Source organism: Rhinopithecus bieti, unplaced genomic scaffold (genome assembly GCF_001698545.2).
Source record: "Rhinopithecus bieti isolate Rb0 unplaced genomic scaffold, ASM169854v2 scaffold_34209, whole genome shotgun sequence".
In the NCBI taxonomy this organism is placed as follows: domain Eukaryota; kingdom Metazoa; phylum Chordata; class Mammalia; order Primates; family Cercopithecidae; genus Rhinopithecus; species Rhinopithecus bieti.
Window position 1 is genome coordinate 23,793 of NW_016814385.1, and position 27,825 is coordinate 51,617.

The 27,825-nt window shown below is 57.5% G+C and overlaps 1 protein-coding gene across 2 annotated transcripts in view; it reads left to right on the top strand.

Moving 5' to 3' along the window:
- Positions 1 to 2,065: 2,065 nt before the first annotated feature.
- Positions 2,066 to 27,825, top strand: part of KCTD5 (potassium channel tetramerization domain containing 5) — a 30,068-nt gene continuing 4,308 nt past the window's right edge. For both annotated transcript variants that reach the window (XM_017850116.1, XM_017850117.1), the window contains exons 1-5: positions 2,066 to 2,385; positions 18,674 to 18,782; positions 20,558 to 20,649; positions 22,944 to 23,039; positions 25,497 to 25,622. In XM_017850116.1, coding sequence (XP_017705605.1) covers positions 2,134 to 2,385; positions 18,674 to 18,782; positions 20,558 to 20,649; positions 22,944 to 23,039; positions 25,497 to 25,622 — 675 coding nt within the window. In that variant the 5' untranslated portion in view covers positions 2,066 to 2,133. The remainder of the gene's footprint in view (positions 2,386 to 18,673; positions 18,783 to 20,557; positions 20,650 to 22,943; positions 23,040 to 25,496; positions 25,623 to 27,825) is intronic.

Here is a 27,825-nt window from a genome sequence, read left to right on the forward strand (position 1 = left end):
GGCCCCTACTTCCTCACCACTGGGCAGACGCTGTGCCGGGACCGAAATCCTTCCTGTACCGCTTGTGCCAGGCCAACCCGACCCGGACTCGGACAAGGTGAGGGCCGCGCGGGCCAGCCGAAAGGGTCTGGGCCGTCCGGGCCTGTGGCCGGCGCACACGCCCTGCTCTGCGCGGAGGAGAGCTCAGCGGGAGCGGCGACTCTCCTCCGGTTTCGAATCCGCGCTCCCTTGTCACCAGCTCGTCCCCAGCTTCCCCCGACCCCCTACCCTGAGAGCGGAGGGCGAGGATCGCGCGCTGGCGCCCACCGTTTTGAGGATACTGAGTCACTTCACCTTGGGGTGTCTCTACCTCACCGTCTTTGCTTTTCGGCGGAGGCGGCTCGGGGTCCCTTTGCTGTGATTCTACTTTTTTCTCTCAGTAGGTTCTTTTGCCCAGGGTGTGTGAACGCCTTCTCTTCTCTGTCCCAGGGTACTTGCTGGCTCTGGAAACAGAACCCTTGCGCTGGTCTGTCCTTTCACATTCTGGACGCTTGAATTAACGCTGGCGCGGGGGTTGACTTGGGCGGCCGNGTGGCCTCTAATTCAGCCTGCTAAATTCTTTTTTTTTTTTTTTCTTGAGACAGAGTCTCACTCTATCGCCCAGGCTGGAGTGCAGTGGCCTGATCTTGGCTCACTGCAACCTCTGCCTCCTGGGTTTAAGCAATTCTCTGCCTCAGCCTCCCAGTAGCTGGGATTACAAGCACCCACAACCACCCCCGACTAGTATTTTGTATTTTTAGTAGAGATGGGGAATCACCATCTTGGTCAGGCTGATGTTGAACTCCTGACCTCGTGATCCACCCGCCTCGGCCTCCCAAAGTGTTGGGATTACATCGCGAGCGGCCAAATTCTTTTTTTTTTTTTTTTTTGAGACAGAGTCTCGCTCTGTTGCCCAGGCTGGAGTGCAGTGGCGCGATGTCAGCTCACTGCAACCTCCGCCTACCGGATTCAACTGATTCTCCTGCCTCAGCCTCCCAAGTAGCTGGGACTACAGGCAGGTGCCACCATGCCCAGCTAATTTTTTGTATTTTTAGTAGAGAGGGGATTTCACCGAGCCAGGCTGGTCTCGAACTCCTGACCTTCTGATCCGCCCACCTCGGCCTCCCAAAGTGCTGGGATTACAGCCGTGAGCCACTGCGCCAGCCACACCCGGCCTAAATTCTAATATATGAATTATTTGGATTGAATTCATGTTCGGGGCCACGTTGCTGTATGTATTGATGTACAGCCTTGAATGTGAACAATTACTATATATTTTAAAACTTTTTTCTCACTTTATTACATCAATTTTCTTTCTTTTTTTTTTTTGAAATGGAGTCTCGCTCTGCCACCCGGCTGGAGTGCAGTGGGGAGATCTCAACTCATTGCAACCTCCGCCTGCCGGGTTCACGCCATTCTCCTGCCACAGCATCCAGAGGAGCTAGGATTACAGGCGCCCGCCACCAAGCCCCGCTAATTTTTGTTTTTTCAGTAGAGACAGGGTTTCACCCTATTGGGCAGGATGGTTTGGATCTCCTGACCTCGCGATCCGCTCGCCTCGACCTCCCAAAGTGCTGGGATTACAGGCTTGAGCTACCAGGCCCCGCCCTTATTAAATAAATTTTCTATTGGGTCAATGATTTAATCATATCATTTAATGAATCTGTTTATTCTTTTTTCCCCCCCAAATATTTGTGCTTCAGGTGTAGTTACCACATGATCAATTTTCCTCCTATATTCGGTCGTCTTATAATAAAAAGCATGTAGAGTGTAGACGTCTGCTGGTGTGGCTCTTCCTTTGACCGGTGCATGAGCTGGGATCAGAGTGTAGGTAAAGGCTAGGGTCTGGGTCAGGCGCTCGCACCCCGCTTGTGGGAAAGCGAGGCAGGTCTCCACCGCAGTCCATCAGCATTAGCGCCCAGATCACGCCGGTTCCGCTCCCGCCGGAAGCGGGCCTGACTTCCTGCTTTTCCGGACCGGAACTTCCGCTTGTCGCGTGTCGCCGGGGCGGGCGCTCTACCAGGGCGGACCTGTGGGCGGGACAGAACTGGGAGGACGCTATTAAAAGCCGGACGCTTCCGGTGGAACGGAGCTGTGGCGGGGCTTGCTGGGATCATGGCGGAGAATCACTGCGAGCTCCTGCCGCCGGCCCGGAGCGGCCTCGGGGCGGGGCTGGGTGGCGGCCTGTGCCGTCGCTGCAGCGCGGGGCTCAGCGCCCTGGCCCAGCGCCCCGGCAGCGTGTCCAAGTGGGTCCGGCTCAACGTCGGCGGCACCTACTTCCTCACCACTCGGCAGACGCTGTGCCGGGACCCGAAATCCTTCCTGTACCGCTTGTGCCAGGCCGACCCCGACCTGGACTCGGACAAGGTGAGGGCCGCGCGGGCCAGCCCGGAAGGTCCTGGCCGTCCCGGCCTGCGGCTACCGCACACGTCCTGCTTCGTGCGGAGGAGACCTCAGCGGGAGCGGGCGACTCTCCTCGGGCTTCGAGCCCCGCGATCCCTTGTCACCAGCTCGTCCCCAGCTTCCCCGGACCCCCTGCTCTGGGAGGGGAGGACGAGGATGACGCCCTGGAGTCCACTGCCTTGGAGGATCCTGAGTCGCTTCACCCTGGGGTGTCTCTTCCTCGCCCTCTTTGCTTTTCGGTGGAGGAGGCTTCCCAGACCCTGGACTTTGCTGTGATTCTACTTTCTTTTTCTCAGTAGGTTCTTTTGCCCAGGGTGTGTGAACGCCTTCTCTTCTCTGTCCCAGGGTACTTGCTGGCTCTGGAAACAGAACCCTTGCGCTGGTCTGTCCTTTCACATTCTGGACGCTTGAATTAACGCTGGCGCGGGGTTGACATGGGCGGGCGGGCCGTTTTTTTCCCCCGGTGGACTTGAATTTAGAGAGTTTGGCGCTCCTCCTCTCCATCCACAGCACGTATCACCCACGCAGCACCTCTTAGAAGATGCATCCGTAGTGTGTAGTATGATTTTTCGAAAGGAATTTTGCTCTAGTTAAGGGTTCCTTTAGGGTTGTCCAGGAGAGCCAGTAGGGAATCTTTACAGTCTGTTTCTAATTAGCTTAGTTTTCTCACTGTCCCTTCGCCAAAAGACAGGAATTCCAGGTTAGTTTGCAGCTTGTCTTTCATCAAGCGAAATGCTCATGCTGTTTGGGGCAGATGGTAATAGAAACCTTTTATTACTGTTTATTAGAGTTGTGGGCCGGGCGGCGGGTGGCTCAAGCCTGTAATCCCAGCACTTTGGGGAGCGAGAGGGTGGATCACGAGGTCAGACATCGAGACCATCCCGGGGGGGGGGGGGGGGGGGGGGCTAAAACGGTGAAAACCGCCGTCTCTACTAAAAAATACAAAAAACTAGCCGGGAGAGGTGGCGGGCGCCTGTAGTCCCAGCTACTCGGGAGGCTGGGCAGAGAATGAGCGTTAAACCCGGGGAGGGCGGAGCTTGTAGTTGTGCTGAGATCGGCCACTGCAATCCAGCCTGGAGACAGAGCCGAAGACTACGTCTCAAAAAAAAAAAAAAAAAAAAGGTTGTGAAAGCCGAGGAATGAGTGTCCTTGGGGAGTTGTGCAGGATTGAAACTTTGAAAAAAAGCCGTTTAAGAAGTTGTTACCTGTTTAATTCAGCAGTTGACAAGCCTTACACCTATGACTTTGCTGGGTCTTCAGTTGAGCTTACATGATTGCCACTTGGCTTTGTGCCGTGACAGCAACATTTGCCATGCATGAGGCCTTCCCAGAAAGCTCGGATCCTCTTCAGTTTGAGAAGCCTGACTGAGACCATTCTCAGCATGGCATGACTATGATCAGGAAATCGAATCTGGAGTTACTGCTAAGGCGCCTTGCGGGTAGAAATGAGGGTTAGATGCAACACTCCTGTCTCCTCCCCACAACTTCCAACTGTTTCCATTGCTCATTTGACCAGCCCCTCCTCAGAGAATGGACTCCCAGGAATGACAGTATAGGCCCTTTTGTTACCTGTGATTTTCTTTTTATAAGTGTGGGTGTATGTTACTGTTTGGTTTTTCTTTTTAAATAGGGCTTAGTCGGTCACTCCCTTGCCTTTCTACTCAAGCATTCCTGTTTTGTATGTGAAATTAGAATTTTAAATTACTCTTGGTCCATTGGGTTCTTTGGGCAATGCTGTCTATTCAGCACTGGAGCACTTGATTCAGAGCTGACTAACTTTAGCACAGTTAGGTGGTTCATCCCTTCTTTTAACAAGTAAGATTTTGTTAAAAATTATGGGCTGGGCTCGCTGGCTCACGCCTGTATCTCAACAGTTTGGGAGCGAGGCAGGTGGGATCTCGTTGGAAACCAGCCTGGCCATATGGTGACGCCTGTCTTAGTCAAATACAAAAATGAGCACTGGGCGTAGTGGCGCATGCCTGTAAGTCCCAGCTACTCGGGAGCTGAGGCAGAAGAATCGCTTGAACCCGGAAGGCAGAGGTTGCCAGTGAGTCAAGATCACCCACTGCACTCCAGCTTGGACAATAGAGCAAGACTCCGTCTTCAAAAAAAAAAAAAGAAATGCTTTACTGTACGAATCAATTCTTTGGGGGAGGGGTAACTAATCTTTCCGAATATATCTGTGTTATACTTGCATCTTTTCATCTCCTCCATTTAACCAGTTTGGATTCCAAATGGTAAGAATTGAACTCAGAACATGAAGGTAAAGAGCAGTACAGTCTCTGTCTCATAAAATAGCTGGAGTAGGGCCAGGCATGGTGGCTCACAACCTGTAATCCCAGCACTTTGGGAGGCTGAGCGGGTGGTAATCACCCGAGGTCGGAGTTTCAGACTCAGCTGGCCAACATGACGAAACCCTGCTCTACTAAAAAATACAAAAATTAGCTGGGAAGTGTGACGCATGCCTGTAGTCCCAGCCTTACTCGGGAAGCTGAGGCAGACTATCGCTTGAAATGAGAGGTGGAAGGGTTGCGCCAACTGCACTGCCACATGCGGTGTAGAGTGAGACTGTCCTCAAAAAATAATAATTAAACAATAATTGTAGTGAAGAAGGTTAGTTTTAGTGACAGATAATTTGCCAGAAGTGTAGTGCTAATTCATATTAGTCCCAATACTAAAGTGTTTTTCGTCAAATGAGGAAATGTGTAAAATGCTTCATCTTAGTTTTTGTCTCCTGTGGCTCTGATGAAAGAATGTCCCAGGAGATTGCTCCTAATTAAATCCTGAGTGAGGAATCTGAGGAGGAGGGGAAGGGGTGTCAGGAGTGGGAGGCCATTAATTACACGATGGAAGACAAACAGGATGTTGCTTCACCTGCAAAGATCTCGAAGCTCTGACCTCAGAGTTGAGATTCATGAAAGAATATTCCTAGAGTTGGACTTAAGCATGGATGTGGAGGAAGAATCCCTGCCCGGATTATTGGACTAGTGTGGAGTGAGCACCTGGGCTTGCAGAATATGGGGGTCTGGAGAGGAGTTGGATGGCGAGATTTAAGGGGGAGGATTCCCAAGAAACCATAGAAGCTCTGGGTGCCTGAGAGGTTGGGAGAGCACCCCGCTAAAGCATCGTATCTGGTAGGGAGGGGAGCTCTTGACAGACGGGTTGTTAGGGAGGGTGGTGAAAGCCACACACATCAAGGGGCTGACCTGCTTATCCTCTGGCCCCACATCTAAGCTTCTGGGCCATGACTGCCCCCAACCAAGTCCTCAGAACCCAGCTTGGGACCCACCACCCGCCATACTCCATGCTCCCAAGCCCTTACTCTGCTGTCCCAAGGGCCCATGGCTGCCACGAAGTTCTCTTTCTAGACAGCCTGGTGTGAATTCTCACTTCCTCCTGGGACTTCCCCCAGCAGGACTGTGGCTATGTTGTGCATTTCAGCATCTGCTCATCTGCTGCTCTGTCATGTTTCTCTTCCATGGTGTCTTTAAGGGCAGGCCAGGTGGAATGTGGCTTCCCAACGACTCGATTCATTTGGGTTAGGTCTCTTGTACTGCACAATCCCTGGCCCGTAGGCGTTATTGAAAACAAAGTCGAGTTTGTTGTTTCCAGCTAAACCAGCCCCTGCCTGAGTGTGGAGATACTTCAGGAGTTAAAAGGAAACAGGAAACACTACTGCTTTATGGTTGGAAACCACTCAGAAAGAGGAGGATTTGGGGAGGCTTCGGTTCCTGCAGCTGAGGCGGCCCTGGAGAAAACGGCACGTGAACATTTGCCCTTTGAACAGGGCCAGTGTTCTGGCTTGAGGGTTGCACATGTGGTGGCATCAGATGGGTCTTTGAGGGGTGGGGCAGTCAGGGTGCCTCTAACAGTGTACTTGGTGTTGGCAAGACCTCAGGGGTGGAAAGTTATGAAAGGAATTGTTCAGACAGGGCTCAGTGATGCGGTGTGGGCTGGAGTACCGTCTTTGAAGCCGCTTGGCAAGAGAAGTGGGGATCACGTCAAGTGGGGATGGCAGATGATGTTCTGTGTAGCCAGCACTGGTGAGAGCTGTGGCAGCCTCAGTGTGAGGCCGTGAGTGGGTGTGTGCGACGCTGATGGACTTGGTTTCACACTTCAGTTGAGGATGTGGCTCTGAGCATGTTCTTTGCTCTGACCACAAGCCGTCATCTATTCTGGATGTGAGCGATGGTCCCCGCGGTGCTGGGGCCTCCCGGCTCCTTCCCCATTGCAGCAGATGCTGGTCCTCAGCAAACCTGTGCTCACCTCTTTATCAGGTGCCTCATTTGAAGCCCTTTAGACCTTAGGCCATGAGTCAGTGCCATAAATTCCTGAGAAAAGGACTCGCCTCTGGTGATGAAATGGAACATTTCTGATGGGTTCAGTCCTAGCTAGGAAGAATAAAAGAAAACACTTTTGAGCCTTTCTGAGAAGAGCTTGTTTCGGGGCACCTGACACGGGCCCGCGGTCTTCGGCCTTCTCGCCTGCAGACCTCAGCGGGTGGCTGGGAGGAAATGCTGTCGCCGCCTGGGCAGTTCCTCTTTCTGGCCCTGCAGGTGCAGCCTTCAGTGGCTGTTGTCCAGCAGGGCAGTGACTAGTCTTGGTGTAGTGGGAGTCAGAAAACTGGCCCACCCGCCTGTTTTTGCAAGTAAAGTTTTACAGGAATGCAGAGATGCCCGTTTGCTTACGGATTGCGTGTGGCCGTTTTTGCTCTGAAAGGTCAAGGTGGAGTGAGGTCTAAAGCCTCGCCAGGGCTGGTCCCCAGTCAGAGAAGAGAGCAGTGGCTGTGATGGGGGCACCCGCTGCCTGGTCTCTCCCCAGCCCTGTCGTTAGCCACCAGGCATCCCAAGGACTCCTTTTCAGACTCTCGTAGGCACTTTGGTTCTTTTAGCAGATCCCCCCTCCACACCCCAAGTCAGCAGTCCCCAGGCATGGTCTTTAAAGCCTGGGGAAGAACCTGCCTGCGTGGCACCATGGGAGGGGTCCTCGTAGCGAAGAGGCCAGTAAGCCGTCTCTCCCCCAGGATGTGCTTGTTCTCCGTGGGCGTCAACTGGGCAGCTCTCCCTGGACTGCAGAGCACCTAGAACATTCTGGCCTGGGGTTGGTGTGATGGAGCATCTTCCTTGGAGTTGGTGAGCCTGGGTTGGACTCCGCCCACCCCGGGCTTGCCTTGTGACTTGGGGTGATTTCGTGTCCCTGTGAGCTGTAGTTTCTTCCTCTGTAAAGTATGGGTGACGTCCTCTCCTGAAGATGACAAATGTGGTACCCCTGCCCCGTACCTGGTACCAGGCCAGTGCAGTCAGGAGAGGCTGTGCCTGGCAATCTTCAATTCATGCTTACACTTGGTTTTTATTTTTAAATATTTATTTATGTATTTGAGATGGAGTCTTGCTCTGTTCCCCAGGCTGGGGTGATTTTGGCTCACGGCAACCGCTGCCTCCCAGGTTCAAGCAATTCTCCTGCCCCAGCCTCCCAAGTAGCTGGGATTATAGGCACGAGCCACCAGCCACCATGTCTGGCTGATTTTTGTATATTCAGTAGACATGGGGTTTTGCCATGTTGGCCGGGCTGATCTCGAACTCCTGACCTCAGGTCATCTGCCCACCTCGGCCTCCCAAAGTGCTGAAATTACAGATGTGAGTGTACTTTGCTTTTAGAAAGAGTATGCCAAGAACGCTTTTCCCTTCCTGCAGCTGCACTTAATTTTTCTTTCTTTTTTTTTTTTTGGGAGATGGAGTCTCGCTCTGTCGCCCAGGCTGAAGTGCAGTGGTATGATCTCGGCTCACTGCAAGCTCCGCCTCCCGGGTTCATACCATTCTCCTATCTCAGCCTCCTGAGTAGCTGGGACTACAGGCGCCTGCCACCACGCCCGGCTAATTTTTTTGTATTTTTTAGTAGAGACGGGGTTTCACCGTGTTAGCCAGGATGGTCTCGATTTCCTGACCTCATGATCCGCCTGCCTCAGCCTCCCAAAGTGCTGGGATTACAGGCGTGAGCCACTGCACACAGACAGCCGCACTTAATTTCTGTTAATGTCCACTTCTGGCCATAGTCAGCCCTGTCAGCTTTTGGTGATGCGCCGGAGGCCCCTGAAGGCAGTGTGTGTGGCCAGGAATGCCTCTCCCCACCAGCGCCCCTGCTGCCACCCAGAGCTCTGGCTGACCCTAGCCGGACAGGCCCCCACAGGGTGTGTCTCCACCTCTGGGTGCTGGACCCTGTGCTGCGGGAAGGGCAGGGCTTCCTGGGCAGCCCCCGAGTTTTCTTGCAAGAAACCTGAGACCCCTGCTCCTGAGAGGGCTCCAGTTCCTGCCGAGCAGAGCAGGACCCTGCAGCGACCTCAGCTTGGCAAGACCCCCCGTGGTGCACCTGACGCATGTTTCTTCCCAGAGAAGCCGCTGGACCTCGTGTGAGGGGCCAGGTCGTGCGTCCACACGTCTGCTTCTCACTAAGCTTTGAGTCATGCGTGGGGCATGGACTTCCCAAATTCCAGTTTCTGTGCTGGGTGAGGCCCAGAAGCAATGGAAGGGAGAGGTGGTGGGGAGGCAGCAGGCCTGGCGACCAGGACGCAGGGGCCCCACCTTGCTCTCCGAATCTGGGTGCCTTGGACAAGCCTCCTTGCTCTCTGGCCTCGGTTTCCCCATTAGTAATTGGTGACATCAAAGGCCTCTCGTGGGCCAAAGATACGACACATCTGCATAAAACAAAACAGAAGAGAGAGTAGAGGTGAAGATTTTGTGTGCGAGATTGGATAATTTCAGAGTAAAAATAAGTATTTCTAATTAAGTTGATTGCGGATGTTGGTGCACAGAAAATTCTATGCCTTCGTGTCTAGATTTCTGTGGGGCAATTTGGCAGAGTTGGCTCAGGGCACCTCCCCCTCTTGATTTCGTCCCCTCTGGTGGCACGTGTCTCCGAGCGTCGGGAGTGACTGAGAGCCGCAGGGCTGCCCGAGCCTCTGTGTGGAGCTGCGGGAGCTGCGACAGGGGCGGGCGGCAGCAGGGTTATGTTCCATTTAGAATCTGGCATGAGAGCCTGGCAGTCTCCACCCTCATTCCTCACTGACGTGTTTTTTTTTTTTTTTTTTTTTTTTCTTTGAGACGGAGCCTCACTGTATCGCCCAGGCTGGAGTGCAGTGCACAATGTCGGCTCACTGCAGCAGGGCTCTCGGGTTCAAGCGATTCTCCTGCCTCAGCCTCTCTAGTAGCTGGGATTACAGGCACCCTCCACCATGCCCGGCTAATTTTTGTATTTTTAGTAGAGACAGGGTTTCGCCATGTTGGTCAGGCTGGTCTTGAACTCCTGACCTTAGATGATCTGCCTGCCTTGGCCTCCCAAAGTGCTGAGATTAGAGGCATGAGTCACCATTCCCAGCCCTTCACTGCCATTTTCAAGGCTGCTGGTTGCATTAGGGACCTGTCCCTCGGGGGCTGGTGTACCCCCATGTTGCCCCTGGTGCTTTGCTTGCTGGGCGATAGCATGGATGGTGGAGAGCTGCAGCCAGAGTCTGGTGAGATGAGCAGAGTGGCCAGGCTCGTTACCAGCCTTCTCTGAGCACTTCTCTCCTGAACAGACATCTGTCTGTGGTCGTCCTGTGGACTTCAGGAGTGGGCAAGCACTCAGCTCTGTCTGCGGGATCTTCCTCCATCTCCCGAGACTGTGTGCCCGCGGCTCGGCACTGCCTCCAGTGTGCTCCTCTCCAGGAGACAACCTTGGCTTCTGCTCTTGGTATGGCCAGGATCCCCCTTCTCCTCTGTAGTTTGGAAACCGCCCTGCCCGGCCTACGGCCTGGGGCTCTGGCTGAAGGCTGTGACCCCTGGAAATGAGTGGGTCAACCCAGCCGGCTGGGCCCACTCAATGCCAGCTTGGGCCCAGCCACAAGTGGGTCAGATGCCAGTTCAGCGAGGGGCGGGGAAGATGATGACGACTTGCTAAGAAAACAGTCTAAATTACGGTTTTTGTTTTGAGATGGAGTTTTGTTCTTGTTGCCCAAGCTGGAGTACAATGGCACAGTCTTGGCTCACAACAACCTCTGCTACCCAGGTTCAAGCGAGTCTCCTCCCTCAGCCTCCTGAGTAGCTGGGATTACAGGAACGCGCCACCACACACAGCTCATTTTTGTATTTTTAGTAGAGACTGTTGCACCATGTTGGCCAGGCCGGTCTCAAACTTCTGACATCGTGATCCACCCACCTTGGCCTCCCAAAGTACTGGGATTACAGATGTGAGCCACCAAGCCCAGCCAGTTAGGGCTCTTTTACCAAAAAAAACCCACCACGAACCTACATGAGAATTGCGCGCAGCCCGTGCTGGTTGCGTAAGCCATGGGACACACGGGAAAGCTAGGAAGAAGAGCACCCCCACGCCCCTGCAGCATCTCACCAGCTTCCTGGCTGCCTCTCCTCACCCATCTTAGAGACCGGGGCATCGTTCCTTCTTTGGGCAGGTGCCCCTGATGGCCCAGGTGCTGTTCTAAACATCCTTGAGGTGACTTTGCTGCCTTTGTCTCTGTGAGCCTAGGATTATATCCTGAATATTTTGTTTTTATATTTCCCATGTTCCGTATTTTTGTTTCTGCATCAGGGTGGAGGATACTAAGCCACATCCCCGACACCAGCAGTGAGCTGCCCAGGTCCTTGTGCTTCAGCTGGGCACTGTCCGGGTCTGGGCTGCTGCCACGAGTAGACCCCGCACGCACTAGGCCGATCTGGAGCACATGGCTCACCCGAGCTCAGAGCACCAAGACCGTGCATGTGTATGGATGCGAGTCAGGCCTCAGCGAGACCTGAACCCTGGTGGGATTTGGGAGTCTTCATTTAAGACCCCAGCATTTCCTATAGATGTGGAAATCTCCCACTGAAAGCCTCAAAAGAGTGTGCTGGTGAGAGCAGCACCGAGACCATTGCCAGTTTGCCCAGAATACTCTGCTGGGTCCTCAGGCCTGTTCCTGTCCTGCTGTGCAGTTTTAACTCANTATACGACACATCTGCATAAAACAAAACAGAAGAGAGAGTGGAGGTGAAGGTTTTGTGTGCGAGATTGGATAATTTCAGAGTAAAAACTAAGTATTTCTTTTTTTTTTTTTTTTTTTTGAGACGGAGTCTTGTTCTGCCACCCAGGCTGGAGTGCAGTGGCCGGATCTCAGCTCACTGCAAGCTCCACCTCCCGGGTTTACGCCATTCTCCTGCCTCAGCCTCCCGAGTAGCTGGGACTACAGGCGCCCGCCTCGTCGCCCGGCTAGTTTTTTGTATTTTAAGTAGAGACAGGGTTTCACCGTATTAGCCAGGATGGTCTTGATCTCCTGACCTCGTGATCCGCCCGTCTCGGCCTCCCAAAGTGCTGGGATTACAGGCTTGAGCCACCGCGCCCGGCCAAAACTAAGTATTTCTAATTAGGTTGGTTGCGGATGTTGGTGCACAGAAAATTCTATGCCTTTGCGTCTAGATTTAATTTGGCAGAGTTGGCTCAGGGCACCTCCCTCTCTTGATTTCGTCCCCTCTGGTGGCACGTGTCTCCGAGCGTCGGGATTGACTGAGAGCCGCAGGGCTGACCGAGCCTCTATGTGGAGCTGCGGAAGCTGCGGGAGCTGCGACAGGGGCGGGCGGCAGCAGGGTTATGTTCCGTTTAGAATCTGGCGTGAGAGCCTGGCAGTGTGCACCCTCATTCCTCACTGCTGTTTTTTTTTTTTTTGAGACGGAGCCTCACTGTATCGTCCAGGCTGGAGTGCAATGCACAATGTCGGCTCACTGCAGCGGGGCTCTCGGGTTCAAGCGATTCTCCTGCCTCAGCCTCCCTAGTAGCTGGGATTACAGGCACCCTCCACCATGCCCGGCTAATTTTTGTATTTTTAGTAGAGACAGGGTTTCGCCATGTTGGTCAGGCTGGTGTTGAACTCCTGATCTCAGGTAATTCGCCTGCCTTGGCCTCCCAGAGTTCTGGGATTACAGGCGTAAGCCACCATTCCCAGCCCTTCACTGCCATTTTCAAGGCTGCTGGTTGCATTAGGGATGTGTGCCTGAGAAGCTGGGGGACCCCCATGTTGCCCCTGCTGCTTTGCTGGGCCACAGCATGGATGGTGGAGCGCTGCAGCCGGAGTCTGGTGAGATGAACAGAGTGGCCAGGCTTGTTACCAGACTACTCTGAGCGCTGCTTTCCTGACCAGATGTCCATCTGCGGCTGCCCTGTGGACTTGGGGAGTGGGCAAGCAGTTAGCTGTGTCCGCGGGGTCTTTTCTCCATCTCCTAGGGCTGTGTGTGCCCTGGCTCGGTGCTGCCTCCCATGTGCTCCTGTGTCCAGGGTCACCCTCTCCTCTGTGGTTCGGAAACTGCCCTGCCTGGCCTACGGCTCGTGGCTCCAGCTGAAAGCTGGGACCCCTGGAGATGGGTGGCTCAGCCCAGCCTGCTGGGCCCACTCAAGGCCATCTTGGGCCTGGCCACAAGTAGGTCAGATGCCAATTCAGTGAGACGCAGGGAAGATGAGGGAAATGACTTGTCAAGAAAACAGTCTTAATTATGGCTCTTTTGGCCGGGCGCGGTGGCTCAAGCCTGTAATCCCAGCACTTTGGGAGGCCGAGATGGGTGGATCACGAAGTCAGGAGATCGAGACCATCCTGGCTAACATGGTGAAACCCCGTCTCTACTAAAATACAAAAAACTAGCCGGGCGAGATGGCGGGCGCCTGTAGTCCCAGCTGCTCCGGAGGCTGAGGTGGAGCTTGCAGTGAGCTGAGATCTGGCCACTGCACTCCAGCCCCATCTCAAAAAAAAAAAAAAAAATTATGGCTCTTTTACAAAAAAAACACCATGAATCTTCCCGAGAATCAAGTGCAGCCTATGCTGGTTGTATCAGCCGTGGAAGGCACGGGAAAGCCAGGAAGAAGAGCACCCCCACGCCCGGCCTGCAGCATCTCACTGGCTTCCTGGTCGCCTTTCCTCATCCCAGTCTTAGAGGCGTGACCAGGCCGGGGCATCTTTCCTTCCTTGCGTTGTGGGGGCTTGGTCAGGCACTGCTGCCGGCCTTATGGGCAGCACAGGGGCCCTGCCTAGGTTGGCCCAGGCGCTGTTCTAAACCTCCCCAAGGTGACCTTGCTGCCTTTGTCTCCGTGAGCCTAGGAGTATATCCTGAATTTTGTATGATTTTGTGTTTCCCATTTTCCCGTGTTCCTTAATTTTTTGTTGTTTCTGCATCAGGGTGGAGGCTACCGAGCCACATCCCTAACACCAGCAGTGAGCTGCCAAGGCCCTTGCACATGGGCTGGGCACTGTCGGGGCCTGGGCTGGCGCCAGGAGTAGCCCCCGCATGCACTAGGCCTATCTGGAGCACGTGACTCACTCGAGCGGGAGCACCAAGACCGTGCCTACATGTGTGGAAGCGAGTCAGGCCACAGCAAGACCTGAACCCTGGTGGGATTTGGAGGTCCTGGTTTAAGACCCTGGCACTTCCTGTGGATGTGGAAATCTCCCATTGAAAGAACTCAAAGAGCGCAGTGGTGAGAGCAGCACCTCCACACGCCACTGCCTCCCTGCCCTGGCGCGGATGTCCCTGACCTTCCCCTCTGCCCAGACAGGGCCTGTTTCTGAAGGAACTGCACCAGTTAGAAGGAACCCACGGGAAGAAATGGCCGGAGAGCTATGAGGCCAGCCACAGAGGAGCCAATTTTGGATTTTCCCCCCTAGGATTCAGCCTGCTGCTCACCCTTCAGCCTCTGGTGCCCCACGGCTCAGCTGGGTTCTAGGGTCTACGTGGTCTCAGGGCAGGCCATGCAGGGCTCTGCAGTGTCACTCTGGGAGAGGGCTGTGGGGGCAGCTGCAGGCCCGGTGTGCCGAGTCCACGGAGTCTGGATGTGTCCTACATGGGCCCAGAGGTTGTAGGACTCAGATAATTGAACCATGTGGGAGGAGTGTAGTGTGGCGGGGGCCCCATATGAAGCCGCTGTCCTGGAGGCACCAGGGCGGCGGCGGGGGTGCAGAGCGGCCGGCAGCCTCCCGAATGGCAGGTTCTTGGTAGACGCAGCTGGGGTTCTCTCTGCCCCTCTGCCCTGCAGCCTTGGCTCCCCGTGAGGTTGGCAACAAGCATCTGGACTCCTGGAAGTCTCCGAGGGGCTGCTCCTTTCAAGTCTCTTCCTAACTGGATGCAGGTGGGGTCCCCCGCGGTGCCCAGCCTCCCCGCCCTTGATGGCTGGGTATTTTGCACCCAGGCTGCTGGCCCCTGAGCACAGGGATGGGCTGGAGCCAAGGGCTGCAGGGAAAGCACGTCAGGAAGATTCCTGGGGCTTGCGGTTCCCACACAGGTGCATCCAGGGACTTCCTGGTCCCTCTGGGGGGAGTCTGGACCCCAGAGACTGAGACGGGCTGGGTAGAGCCCCCGTGGCCTGAGCCCTCACTGCCGGAGGGCCTCTCTTCAGGCACCCTGAAAAGCTGCCATGGCTCCAGCTAGTGAACTTGGCCTTGCAAAGCTCCACGTCCCCATGTCTGGATATGCCCAACCCTGCTGTTATGGTATCTTTAGGGTGTCGCTTTTCTGGCCAGAAACCCCTCTGGCCAGCAGCACCTTTGTTCAAGTTCTTGTTCTGTGTCCAGGAAGAATGAGCTAGCAGACAAGTGGAGGGTGAACATGACGAAGAGAAGCTTTACCAAGTGTTAGGACAGTGCAGAGGAGATGGCAGGGGCAGCTCCTCTCTGTAGGCAGGTCGGCTCATTCCGTTTGCACCTCAGCAGAGAGGAGGCCCTGGACTGGCTGGCTTCTCTCCACGAGCAGGTCCCCATTGACTTCCCAGCTCTCAGCAGAGAAAGTAGCTTCTCTCTGTAGCTGGTCTTCCAGTTGCCATTTGTCTCTGTCATCCTCGTCCTCTGCCCTGCTCTGGCTGAGGCCAGGGCTCTTACGGACCCCAGAGGGAAGGAAGTGCATGCTAATTGGTTCATGGGCAGGCCCAGAGAACGCACCACAGGTCCCCACACTGGTCTGCAGGACTGGCAGCCTGGCCCCAGCCTTCATGCCCTCCCTGGCCTGAAGGTGGGGCCTTACCAGGGACCTGCCCCCTTCTGCCCAGGAATCTGCCTCCTGCTGCTGTTCATGGCTCCTGGGCTTGGCCCCAACTTTGCTCCAAGATCGCAGCAGGCACCAACAACAGGAATAAGCCAGGCAGTGGGATCCCACTGGCACTTCCGAGCCTGCAAGGGCAGAGGGGGCTTCCTGGGCCCCCAAGAGTGCAGGGATGCCTAAGGCTGTGGTTTGGGCAGCTGCAGTTGTGGCCTGCCTGCTCCCTGGAGCAGGAGGCCTGGGTCTGCAGCCATAGTTTGGGTGGGGCAAACCCCAGGGACACAGCCCCAGGCAGCCCCACACAGATCCTCCTCCTGAGGCCCAGGAACCTGACACCTTCAGTGGGGTGGGTGCAATGGCTGTGCCACTGGCCATGTCCGCAAACCAGGTTCCACTCTCACTACCCGCCCTAGGCCCCCAAAGAAGCACAGCCCCAGCTCTGCATCGGGGCCCCTCTCTACCCAACCATGCTGCTCTCCTGCCATGCTGAGGGAAGCGGGCTGTGGTGTGGGAAGCAGGGTCTGTTCGCCTCCTCCCTGTTCCCTCCCTGCTGCAGCAGGTATCACGTGATGGTAGCGGCTGCACCAGTTGGCCTACTGCTGGCATCACTGCACTGGGCCAGGTGTGGCCAGACTGAGGTCAGGGGTACCTTCAAAGCATCAGCCACAAAAGCTGCCTCCTACAGGGGATGTTCAATGGAAAAGTCAGCCCCGCCCAGTGGCACGAGTTGCCAAGACACGGTGGACTGCCCCCGCCTGCCCGTCTCGAGGCCGAGCCCAGTGCCAGCACGCCCAGTGCCCTGCCAGCTCCTTGGATCTGTCTGTGTTCCTCTGTCCTGCCATGTGGTTTCCACCGATGGCCGTCTCCTCCCCGCCCTCCTTCCAGCCTTCATCCTTCCAGTTGCAGGACTGGGGCTGCCTCGTGTGTCTGGGGGCACCCAGCATGCTTCCTTCTCCTCTTGCACCGGCCCAGGGGCCGAGAAGTGCATGGTGGGTTGTCCTGGCCTAGAGGTCACGGCTCAGTGCCCAGGTCCTGCCACAGGCTGGGTGCCCTGGCGCTCATGGTGGCCCTGAGCTACGTGAGCTGGTCTCCTTCACATTTTGCTCATAAAGAAACTGAGGCCTGGGGTGGCCTGGCCTTGAGCTGCAGTCTGACCACTGAGGCCAGGCCTGGAGGCCTCCATGGCTGAGAGGGGGGCTTTCTGGGGTTGTCCGGGGCAGAGGCGAGCCTCCCCACACTATCTGATCTTTCCTGACCTCCCACCAGCAGTCTGTCGAGGGAGCACTGAGCCATGAATGATTCCTGAGCTGAGTGGTGTGCGGATGTCACGCAGCCACCATTCTCTCCGTATGGGGGTGGGGAGGGGAGGAACCCTGGACTCGGGTGGCAGCACTGGCCACCTTGCCAGACCTGGACCCCTTTGTGGGAAATGGGGGCCATTTTTTACCAGTTGGGCAGGACCACCCAGTGTCCTCTTCCCGGGAGCTGGCCTGTGGCCCTGGCCCTTGCTTGAGAGCTGTGGAGTCTGGAGGGTTGGGGAAAGGCAGGGACAAGCCCAGGAGGCAGGGCCTGTGGGGTGGGCAGCTCTGGCTTGAGTGTTCTTGGGGGGGGTGGAGGAGGAGGATGGGGTCAGGTCTGTGTGGAGTTGAGGTCAACTTAAGGAGGAGTAGGGGGGCCATTGAGGCTCCAGGTCCAGCACCCCCATGCCCGGAGCCCTAATTGATTTTATCTCAGCCGCAAAACTCAGTTTCGTTCCTCTGATCTAAGAGCAGGTTTTTACAGGTTTGCAGTGGTGGACTTTGGGGAAAATCTCTTGAAACCACTAGGTCTTAGCACCCAAATGGCAGAATTTGTCCATGGATGAAAATAGGGTCCTAGCACGGCCCTGTGCTTTGTGGTGGAGACACCTTCGGCCTCCCCGTATCGCCGAACTTGGCATTCCCGTGGCCAGCACCTGCCCAAGGCCCCACGGGAGCCCCTCTGGGGAGGGGGCTCTCCTGCCCTGACTGGGGTGTGGGGTGGCTTCTCGCCGCTGCTTGGCCCTGGGCCATGTCCGGGAGGCGGCCCGGTGTTTCTGAACGAAGGTCTCAGCTCCCCGCCCTCCAGGGCACCCGCAGGCACCAGCCCCTGTGGGAGTGGCTCACAGGTGGGAGCAGGACTGGGGGAGGCAGGAGCTGCCCCAGCAGAGCCACATCGAAGGTCTGAGTCCGCGTGGAAGATGGGCCGTGCCGGCTTCGCAGTCCCCCCCGTCAGATGTGTAGCCGACAAGCAGGCCTGGGTCTGGATAAGGTGACAGAAACTGCCTCTTCTGTCTCCCCAACGGGGACTGCCTGGGGTGCTTGGGCGCCCGTCCTGTGCTCACAGCCAGGCCACTGGGCCTCTTGTACTTGGTGGAAAGGGCTGCCAGGTGTGATGTGTGGGGCACCCTGGGCCTCAGAGGGTATCTGCCCACATTGAGGTGACCGTGGTAGCAGCAGGGGCAGTGCCTCTCAGGGGCCCCCCACCCAGGTGCGTGAGGACACCTTCCGAGGGGTCTGTTTGTAAACATCTCGGCCTCCGTGAGCACTGAGCCGGGGCGAGGGCTGTGTGTGGTGAGTGATGATCTCGGGGAAAGCCCCGGATGCTGTTGAGTGGAGGTCACTGTGGGCCTCCCTCGCTGCTGGCTCAGGGCCTGTTGGCAGCTGCGCCTGCTGTAAGGTGCCCTCTCCACCCCTGGCAGAGAGCCCGTCACCCTGACCCCCAGTCCTGGATGTCGGCCAGGGAGGACCTGGGCACAAGGAGGGCAGGCCCAGGCTGGTGGCCATCAGGGGTGTCCTTCAGAGGCTGAGCCCTAGGCCCCTGCCCTGCCCGCGAGGGCATCCCAGGGCGAGGGTCTGGGTGAGGTTTTCGTGTGTGTTTTCCTAGAGGTCTTGCAGTTGTGAGGACAGAGGTCCAGGGCACAGTGGCCTCACCTTGGAGTACATAGAGCCAGGCTGTCTCCATATGGAGAGACTTAAACTCACTTAGACCTGGGATGGTGGCTGGTCAGGGTTAGGCTGTAGGCGGCAGGACGTGGCCACACCATCAGGGGTTTCCTGAGATGCCGCAGGCTCAGGTCTGTTGGGGAGAGGCCTGGGTCACCTGGTGCCTCTGAAGCCTCCTGATGTGACTGGGCCTTGGTGGACCTGCAGGAACTGTCGGCTTCTCACGGAGGACTCACCGTGCTCCGCTCTCTTTAGGATGAAACAGGTGCCTATTTAATCGACAGAGACCCCACCTATTTTGGGCCCGTGCTGAACTACCTGAGACATGGCAAGCTGGTGATTAACAAAGACCTCGCAGAGGAAGGTAAGCCGACTTTTGAGCACAGGTGCCTTAGCTTTGGGGGCAAGGGCCCAACGAAGGTGCCACGGGCTCCACTTAAGACACAGATGCCTGCAGCCTGGACCCCCAGGGAGGAGCAGGCCCTGTACTGTGAAGCTGGGGCCCACGTTCTGGTGCTGAGGCCATGGGCAGGCACAGCTGCCGGACACGGAGGCCTGGGGACCCTGTGGCTGTGGGGTCCTCCCCGGCTGCAGCTCCTTGGAGGGCTCCCTCTGTGCAGGCTCCAGCTGGCGACACAAGGGGGCGAGGGGCTCCTCCCTGCTGTGACTGAGGTGGTCTGAGCAGGTGTGTGAGACATGCCCGGTGATGCCCATGGTGTGCCTCAGGGCCCTGGTTCCCTGGCCTGCTCTCCCTCAAGGACAGCCCAAGGGTAGTATCCCTGTGCCATCACCTGGACTGTACCTGCTGCTGCCAGCTGCCGTGTTCCATTCTGAGTGGTGGTGGTGCAGGGACAGCACCCACACGCGTTGGGCCCAGGCTGGCCTGCCTGTGTGTTGTAGTGCTGGCTTGGCTCAGAACAGCCCGAGGCCTTGCCATGAAGACTGAGGGTTTCTGGGCACCTGCGTGCGGGCGTGGCCCTGCTCCCCGGCGTCCGTGTCTGTGCATCGGTCTGTACTGGGCAGCGTCTCACTCCCTTTTTGCTCTGGGTCTCTGGGCCTCGGCATCTGCCTGCCTCCTCCGAGTTCACGCAGGGCGCAGGGTGACGGGAGCTGTGGCCCAGCCCTGCCCCCGCTCTGAGGCTGTGACCCACGCTGCCCACTCCTGTCTCTTTGGCAGGCAGTGTCTTTCATGTGCGCGCTCTCTGGTCGCCTGGGCAGCCCCTTGTGTTCTGCCGTGGAGCCGTTTGAGTCCAGGCTTCACTTTATCTCAATCTGCCCCTAGTGGGATTGGCTCAGAAATGGGCGCTAGACACAAACCACCTGGGCTCGCTGGCCCACCTCTGACACGGCCACTCGCCCTCGGTGCTGGAGAAGGGGGCTGTGCGAGACTAATGCAGGGCCGGGAAGCCTGTGACTCTGAGGCTCTCGTCCCTATCCTGCGTGGCCCTGTGCTATGTAGGTGGCTGGGTGTTGTCCTGAGCTGCCATGTCCCATGTGTGGGTTCCTCTGGAGACCACCCATGAGGAAGCCCTGAGGCTGGACCTGTGGAATCTCCTCTTAAGGCTGTTAAGGGAGGTGTGCAGTCCCTAAATGCAGCACATTACGGATGGCAGTCTTTGGGAAGAGCTGGAAGTGACCCTCTCAGCCAGCCACAGTCTTCCCTTTGAATGGGGTAAACTGAGGTGCCAGGTGACTGAGACATATGCACAAGGCTGCAGGCCTGAGCCCCACACAGCACCCCACCCAGTGGCGTGGCCGTGAGCAGGTTCCCAGCAGGAAGTGTTGGCCTCCAGGCTTGGAGGGAAAATGCCAGATTCCACCCCTTGCATGCCGTGGCTTCAGTTTAGGCATGCACTGAGCTGCATGTAACCAGCGACTCCATACCTGGTGGGCCACTGGAGGTCGCTCGAGGTTGCCTAGGGTGACCTGAGCTGGAGGTATTTAGTCCACACGTCGGCCCTCTTGCCACGACCCCTCCACCCATCATCCCGGGAACCCTGCAGGGCTAACGTGTCTGCAGGAAACCTGTTAGGATGGGTCCTGAGCAGCTCCCGCTGGCCCGAGTCATAGGTCCTCATTGCAGGAGATTCTTTGGTTTCGTTTGGTTTAGTAAAGACAATTTATTTTTCTTTATTCCAGGAGTGTTGGAGGAAGCCGAATTTTACAATATCACCTCATTAATAAAACTTGTAAAGGACAAAATTAGAGAACGAGACAGCAAAACATCACAGGTAAGAGAAATAAGTGAGGCTAGAAGCTTTTATGGCTGGTGTGAAGGAACAGCTCCCTCTTACTCCCCCGATCGGCTGCCTCCCACATGAGTCCTGCAGTCTGGGGCTCTCCTGCCCTGAGACCCTTGTCCTCTGTCACCACCCCAGTGCCCGCCAGCTCCGTCTACCAGCCTCGCCCCAGGGTCCCTTGAAGGATCCGTTCAGCCTGCCTGGCCCAGCCTCTGGGAGCCCCCAAAGGATGGTTGTAAGGGAGTTGGGCATGGGAGACATGTGGAGGGAAGGAGGGCCCCATGAGGGCTGGTCGGGGAGACCCTGAGGTGGATGGCATCTGGTAGTGAGCAGAGGGTGCCAAGGGCCTGCAGCTAGCATGACTGGAGGGAGACAGCATGTGGATCTGCACAGGCGTCAGAAGGACCTTGGTTTTACTGGGAAGAGGGCCGGGTCGCCACAGACAGACCTCTCACACCTAGCGCAGCCCTTCTGCAGCCCTGGGAGCCCAGGTTGTTGGTGGGCTGTGCCCAGTACCTCCTGTGGAGGGGCCACTGCTGGGCCTTGGGCATCAGTCTTGTCCCTGAGAGCTGAGCCCGCCCCTGCCCCAGCTTAGCATCCTTGGGAAGGCACCGGGAGTGGGTGTGGGCCACGCTGTGGCTGCAACTGCCATCGGAAGTCTCGGTCCGCTTAGAGCCCTGGGCCCTGTGCAGAGACTCCTAGCCTGGCCGCTCAGGGCTGCTGGCCACCTAGTGACATGCCCAGTTCCCCCTCCTGCTGGAGTTCCCTGGGCACCACTGAGGGATCTGGAGGGGCTCCTTGTCTGTGGGGCAGGAGCTGTGTCCCACGCCCTGGGTCACCTTGTCCAGCCTGCCTTTTTCCCTGTTGTGTGACCAGGCTGTGTGGGTGCTCCCTGCCTCAGTCTATCTGCCCGTATGACGCAGGTGGGTGAGAAATGGTGCAGGTGGGAGAGTCCTTGCAGTCCAGTCTTGCTGTGACACACAGTAGCATCTTACTGTCTTCCAAAAGAAGGCACTCGGTTGTGTGACCTCGAGGCCACTGTGTGCCTTTGTCACTCATACATCCCTGGCATGAGTCACCATCTTAAGGACCAAGGATCCCTGAACCCTTTCTCACTGCTATGTNGCTGCAACTGCCATCGGAAGTCTCGGTCCGCTTAGAGCCCTGGGCCCTGTGCAGAGACTCCTAGCCTGGCCGCTCAGGGCTGCTGGCCACCTAGTGACATGCCCAGTTCCCCCTCCTGCTGGAGTTCCCTGGGCACCACTGAGGGATCTGGAGGGGCTCCTTGTCTGTGGGGCAGGAGCTGTGTCCCACGCCCTGGGTCACCTTGTCCAGCCTGCCTTTTCCCTGTTGTGTGACCAGGCTGTGTGGGTGCTCCCTGCCTCAGTCTATCTGCCCGTATGACGCAGGTGGGTGAGAAATGGTGCAGGTGGGAGAGTCCTTGCAGTCCAGTCTTGCTGTGACACACAGTAGCATCTTACTGTCTTCCAAAAGAAGGCACTCGGTTGTGTGACCTCGAGGCCACTGTGTGCCTTTGTCACTCATACATCCCTGGCATGAGTCACCATCTTAAGGACCAAGGATCCCTGAACCCTTTCTCACTGCTATGTTTCCATCCAGCCCTGTCTGCAGCCGGAGTCCTCTGTAATGACTGTGTCTGGGACATGGGGCCGCCCTGCCCACTGGGGAGCAGCTCCATGCAGGCGGGCGGCCCTGGTGGCTCACCATCACTTCCAGGACCACAGCTGTCTAGAGGGGCACAGCAAGCGTGCCAGGCAGGGGGAGGATTAGGAGGTAGATGGAGTTTTGGGAAGCAGCTCAGCCTTGGGGAGGCTCGAGTCCAGGCTGCTGCGCAAGTTCAGGAGCCTCTTCTGGTAGCCGGGAGTGAGCTTTGTCTGCCACTGGCTCTCAGGGCCCTGCCTGCCAGAGCCTTTCCTGACCAGTGAATTCAGGGCTGCGTGGTTCCTGCGTGTGGAGCAGAAACGGACGCTCTCGTGTCGTCATGTCGAGCCACAGGTGCTCGTGGGATTTCAGGAACATGACTCATTTTATTTTGGAACTTAGAAATAGAAATATTTTTGGAGGCGAACGAGGAAGCAGAAAACAGCAGCTGTTCGGGCCGCGTGTTTTGCTTTTGTGGATGTGCTCAGGGTTGTTTTGGGCCTCGTGCCCTGTGCTGAGAACTGGAGAGTGAACCTCAGCCTCCCTGGGTCACCTGGGCTGGGGCCGCAGGCAGCAGCGGGACATGGGTGGCCCGCCCTTACTTGTGCCCATTGTTCTTGCAGGTGCCTGTGAAGCATGTGTACCGCGTGCTGCAGTGCCAGGAGGAGGAGCTCACGCAGATGGTGTCCACCATGTCTGACGGCTGGAAGTTTGAGCAGGTGAGGGGCCGTGGCCAGACTGGCGGCAGCCATGCTGCAGCTGACCTTGTACTCACAATGGCTCAGGGCTCAGTGTTCCTGGAAATGCAGACTTCGCTGCTGGTGTCTTCCTGCAGTTCTGGGGGTGATCACAACAGTGACCTGCGCCCTGTTTCCACTGGAGGAGCCGTGGGAGTTCGAGTGTGGTGGGCAGAGGTGTATCAGGCTCTGCCCTGTACCTTTCCCTCCTCCCTGGCCTACCTCTTCTTCCCAGCGCTGTACTTTCTTCACATCACCTGGCACCTCTGTGTGACCAGGGAATTGGTGTCCCCAGAGCCTCCTGGCCAGCCCACCACTCAGTGCACGCCCCCGTCCCCCACAGCTCACTCCAGTGAAGCATATGGAGGCCCTGATGCCCTTTCCAGGCTGCCTCCCTTCCTGCCTGTGCTGGAAGGTGCTGCCAGGCCCCCGTGCCTTCTTTCCGCCTGGTTTTGCCAAGCTGTGGCGTGTAGGGTCTGATGGGTCTGTGCAGGGTGTGCCTTCTTCAGCAGCTTCCATGGGAGCCTCCTGAGTGCTGCATGGGCCACTCTGCTGTGGCCTTGTGGCTTGTCATCGGGGACCTCAGGACACAGGAGGCATGGCCTCTGAGCGGCGGACCCTTGCCCACGGCCTGGCTGCCACTGTTCCTGGTGCTAGGCAGACACTGAGGGTGGGGACAGTGACCTTGCCGAGCCCTCCCTGTCCTAAGAGTTTCCTCTGTCACTTGCTTCTGTCTGGGGCAGATTCTGTCCACGACCCAGTGGCCCTGCCAGGTTGTGGGAGTGACAGGCTCAGCCAGTGTCCCTCTGAATGAAAGCTACCTTTTCCTTTGAGTCTTTCAAAATAATCACATTGTAGGGTACTCGGACCCCCCCCCTTAAAATGTCACTAAAGACATTTGCATCCCACCGTCCACCCTGGACCCCTAGGCTGGGGGCCGGGGTAACTGTGGGTCTCTGTGCTGACAGGGCAGCTGACCAGCAGCCTGGGCCTTGCCCTGCACTGGTGGCTGCATGTTTCTCATGCTCTGACCTCACCAGAATCGTGCCAGAGCCTCCCATGGGAACAGAAATCTCCACTGCTGGGTGAGCCCCACCTCCCCGTTGTCAAGGGGCCCTGGGAAGCTGTGTCAGCAGCTCGGGGTCCGTGAACAGGGCTATCCCCATGTGGCACCTGTGCTCTTCTGCAGCTGTCTTGTGACTTTTCTGGCTGGGAGGGAGCGATGTGTCTTGCCCGTAGTGGGCACCTCCCTCCCAGGGCGGCTTCAGGTCTTTGCCCTCAGCGCTTCTGGGTGGATTCCAAACCCATTGCAAAGAACGGGTGTCTTCCCCCTTCCTTGATTATGACCTGCTTGGCACACTTCATCCCTTGGCGACCCCTTCTCCCAGTTCATGTAGGGAAGCTGCTGGGCTGACCAGCTGCCCCAGCTCTGGGGTGGGACCCTGCGGGGTGCTGGGAGGTGGCCAGACCGGACCTAGGGTCCCCAGTGGTCAGCAGGGGATTGTGAACAAGGCTTGGAAGTGGCTGTGAGGACACAGGGGCTCCGGTGGGCATGGCCATGAGTGCTCCCAGGGGTACCCTTAGCTGCTCGGGCCCATGCCAGCACCCCTGTGGCCGCCTCACTGGGCTGGGTCCACTGTTGCCCACTGGGTCAGCCGCCAGCGGCACAGGAACAGCAGGTAACTGCGGGTTGCTCTCCCGGCCATTGGTCCGACTGTGCAGGTCATAGGGAGGCCAAACTGTGAGTGCCACCCAGCTGCTTTTTGGCTTGGTGGTGTGCTGCTGGCATGCCTATTGTGATTTGCGTATTGCATTTTAATTTTCCCTTTAAAAGCACAGAAGTGCCTAGGGGCCCAGGTTAGCCAGCCATGGGCCAGATGCCTGGCCAGAGAGACAGGTTGGCCCTGGACCTGCATGGCCTGGCCTGCCTGGTCACCCGGAGGGAGGAAGGTTGGAGTGGCCCAAGGGTGTGCCCAGCAGGCTGCAGCAGACCCACCCTGGCCGAACTCCTGGGCAGCACAGCTCCTCCAGCGGCTTTTGGTCCAGTCAGCGGGCCCCAGGCTCTTCCCTCCAGGCTATCAGAGCCGCCCTCCACTCCCCTCCCGCTGCCCCTCTCCCTCCACCCCAGCTCAGGGACCCTTCTGCGCCCCCTCCCCCTGGGGCAGTGGCCCCTTTCGTCCCAGCTGGAAGCGCCAAGGAAAGCTCAGGGTCCTCACAGAGGAAGAGCTTGCCCCATGCCATTGCCGTGGTGTAGGGGTGCCGCATGTGTGCTCGTGCAGGTGTTCTGGGGCTTTGTTTTCCATCCATTTCCTCAAGCGTCAGCAGTCTTTGCTGTGGCTTTCGTGGTGGCAGGCATGTCCTGAGCCTGGGCCGGTCAGCCTGGCTGCGTCTCTCTCAGGCTTCAGTGGGCTGCATCTCAGGCTGTGTCTTCCCTTGCAGCTGGTCAGCATCGGCTCCTCTTACAACTATGGGAACGAAGACCAGGCAGAGTTCCTCTGTGTGGTGTCCAAGGAGCTGCACAACACCCCGTACGGTACGGCCAGTGAGCCCAGCGAGAAGGCCAAGGTGAGAGCTGGGACGGCCCCGGCCTAGGGCAGGCTTGGGTGGGAAGGCTCTTGCCCTCTCAGAGCTTCCTCCTTTCCTGCCATTCTCATCAAGCCCCCAGTGTCTGCCCCGGTGGCCTTGCTGACTGGTCGGACGCATGGTCTCCCATGGGACAGGGTCTCTCAACACAGGCTCCCAGTAAGCCCCTGCGGCCTCCCAGCCTGCACGCAGAGCTGCTCCTGGAAGGGGCCCCTGGGCCTACTGCAGGGGCCATGCTTTTAGGAATGCCACTGAGGGCTGTGTTTCAGGGGACCCAGGGTCCTCTGTTCCCAGGGCACAGCCTCTGCTGTGTGAGTGAGGACTTGGAACGCTGAGGTCTGGCTGTCATAGGGATCTGGGCCCATCCCTGAGTGCAGGGACATAGGGGTCCAGTTGTCGTGGTGGGGGTCTGGGCCATCCCTGAGTGCAGGGGTGGGCAGCCTGGCTCAGCCACTGTCTAGGCCTCATTTTTGTTGAGAGGAGGGTGTCCTGCAGGCCCTGGGATTCTCAGGCTGCACAGAGTGGGCCCTGTGTGGCACCCAGCCTGGCAGCACTGGCGCAGACTCCGCGGGGGTTCAGGCCCTTCTGTTTTCTGTGGGGCAGGCAGCTGGGGTGAAATGCAGGGACCCCTGCCTCATTTGCTTTCAGGTTGGCCCCATGGCCCTGCCCACAGGTGACCCATTCTGGTGGCATTTCCTCTGGGCACATTCTTAAGGTTGAGGCTCCAAGATGGACAAATGTGACCATCTGAGCAGAATCCGGCCTTGGCCTGGGCCAGCTCCACCTGGCAGGACTCCCGGACCTCAGAGCCAGGTGGTGGCTGGAGAGCCCTTGGCTGGGGTCTGCATGGGTCTGGGAGAGCCTGGGTGGTGGGGCAGGCTCTGTGGGGAGCCAGCCTGGGGGTGAAGGCTCGGGGCATTGGCAAAGGGTGTTGAGTGGGTGCCATGAGAGGCCAGAACCGGAAGGTTTTTAACTGGTGGCATTAAACCAGGGACACCTGGGCAACTGCAGAATCTTGGCTGGGGGCCTCTGGCTGGCCACCAGCAGCCCAGGACTGTCCCTGTGAGCCTCTCCGAGTCGGCCTTTGGAGGTATGCCCTTGGGAACAGAGGGGCGGGGCCACCAAGCATGTCTCCTGGAGGCCTGTGGCCTGGTCACTGCAGCCTTTCCACCACGGGCGACTGTCCTGGCCCAGAGCCTCCCTTGCTGGCCGCCCGTTGCCCTCTTGCAGTGGGCAGAGGGCAGTCCTGCTCCACCACTGTTCCTCGAGGCCGGGGCAGTGTAGGGCTAGGACAGGCCCTGGCTCGCGACAGCCAGGGTGGAAGCTGGGGCTCCACTGCTAGGCTTGGAGATGTTCTTCCATGTGAGTCTCAGGCCTAGGAGGCGACCCCTGGAGCTCCGTCACAGGGAGGCACTTCTCTTCCTCTTGGAGCCGTCGCAGGGCTCTTTTCTAAATGGTTTTATTTTTAGAAGTTTTTTATTTCTGAGCTGAGTTTTTATGACCAAGCTCCCCTGGGCTCCTGTCCCTCAGGTGGCTTGGCAGCTGCAGAAAGGACACGCTCTGTACTGTGAGGAAGCTCCAGGCATGACCCCAAATCCATTTGTGGTTGAGAATGTGGCCCTATTTCGTTTTCCAAAAATACCTGCTCTGAAGTGGGGCAGCTGTGGTGGTTTCTTGATGGGGGTGGTGTCAGCAGTGCCCCGGAGGCAGAGCTCAGGCCAGGGCCTCAGGTGGCTGTGGGGAATTGCGGGGGCCACAGCTGGGGGACCGCGATGGGGGCACCTGAGTCTGGCTGGGCCGCGCAGGGCCGCATGGTCTGCAGGCCCTCGTCCCTAGTGTCCCTGCAGCATGTGTGGCCTGGTGCTGCTGGGCAGCTGTCCACACTTCAGTCAGCAGTGGCAGGAGCAAGGAGTTGCACTTGTTGCAGGTGAAGGTGGTCCACACATGAGCATACCTGCTTCCCACGCCAGCCCCTCAAGAACTTGTTAGAAGGACGCGCAGAGCTCACAGAGCGCTTGGACTCGGGGCTGCTGTTTATTCCCAAGGAACAGAGAGAGACAGGTTCAGATCAGCAAGGGCAGGCGCCTGGGCAGAGCCCAGGGTCTCCCCCAGAGTCGAGCAGTGCCCGGGCGGCTGACGAGGGGGGTTTTGATGTTTTTGGGGCTCCATTCCATAGCCACGCTTG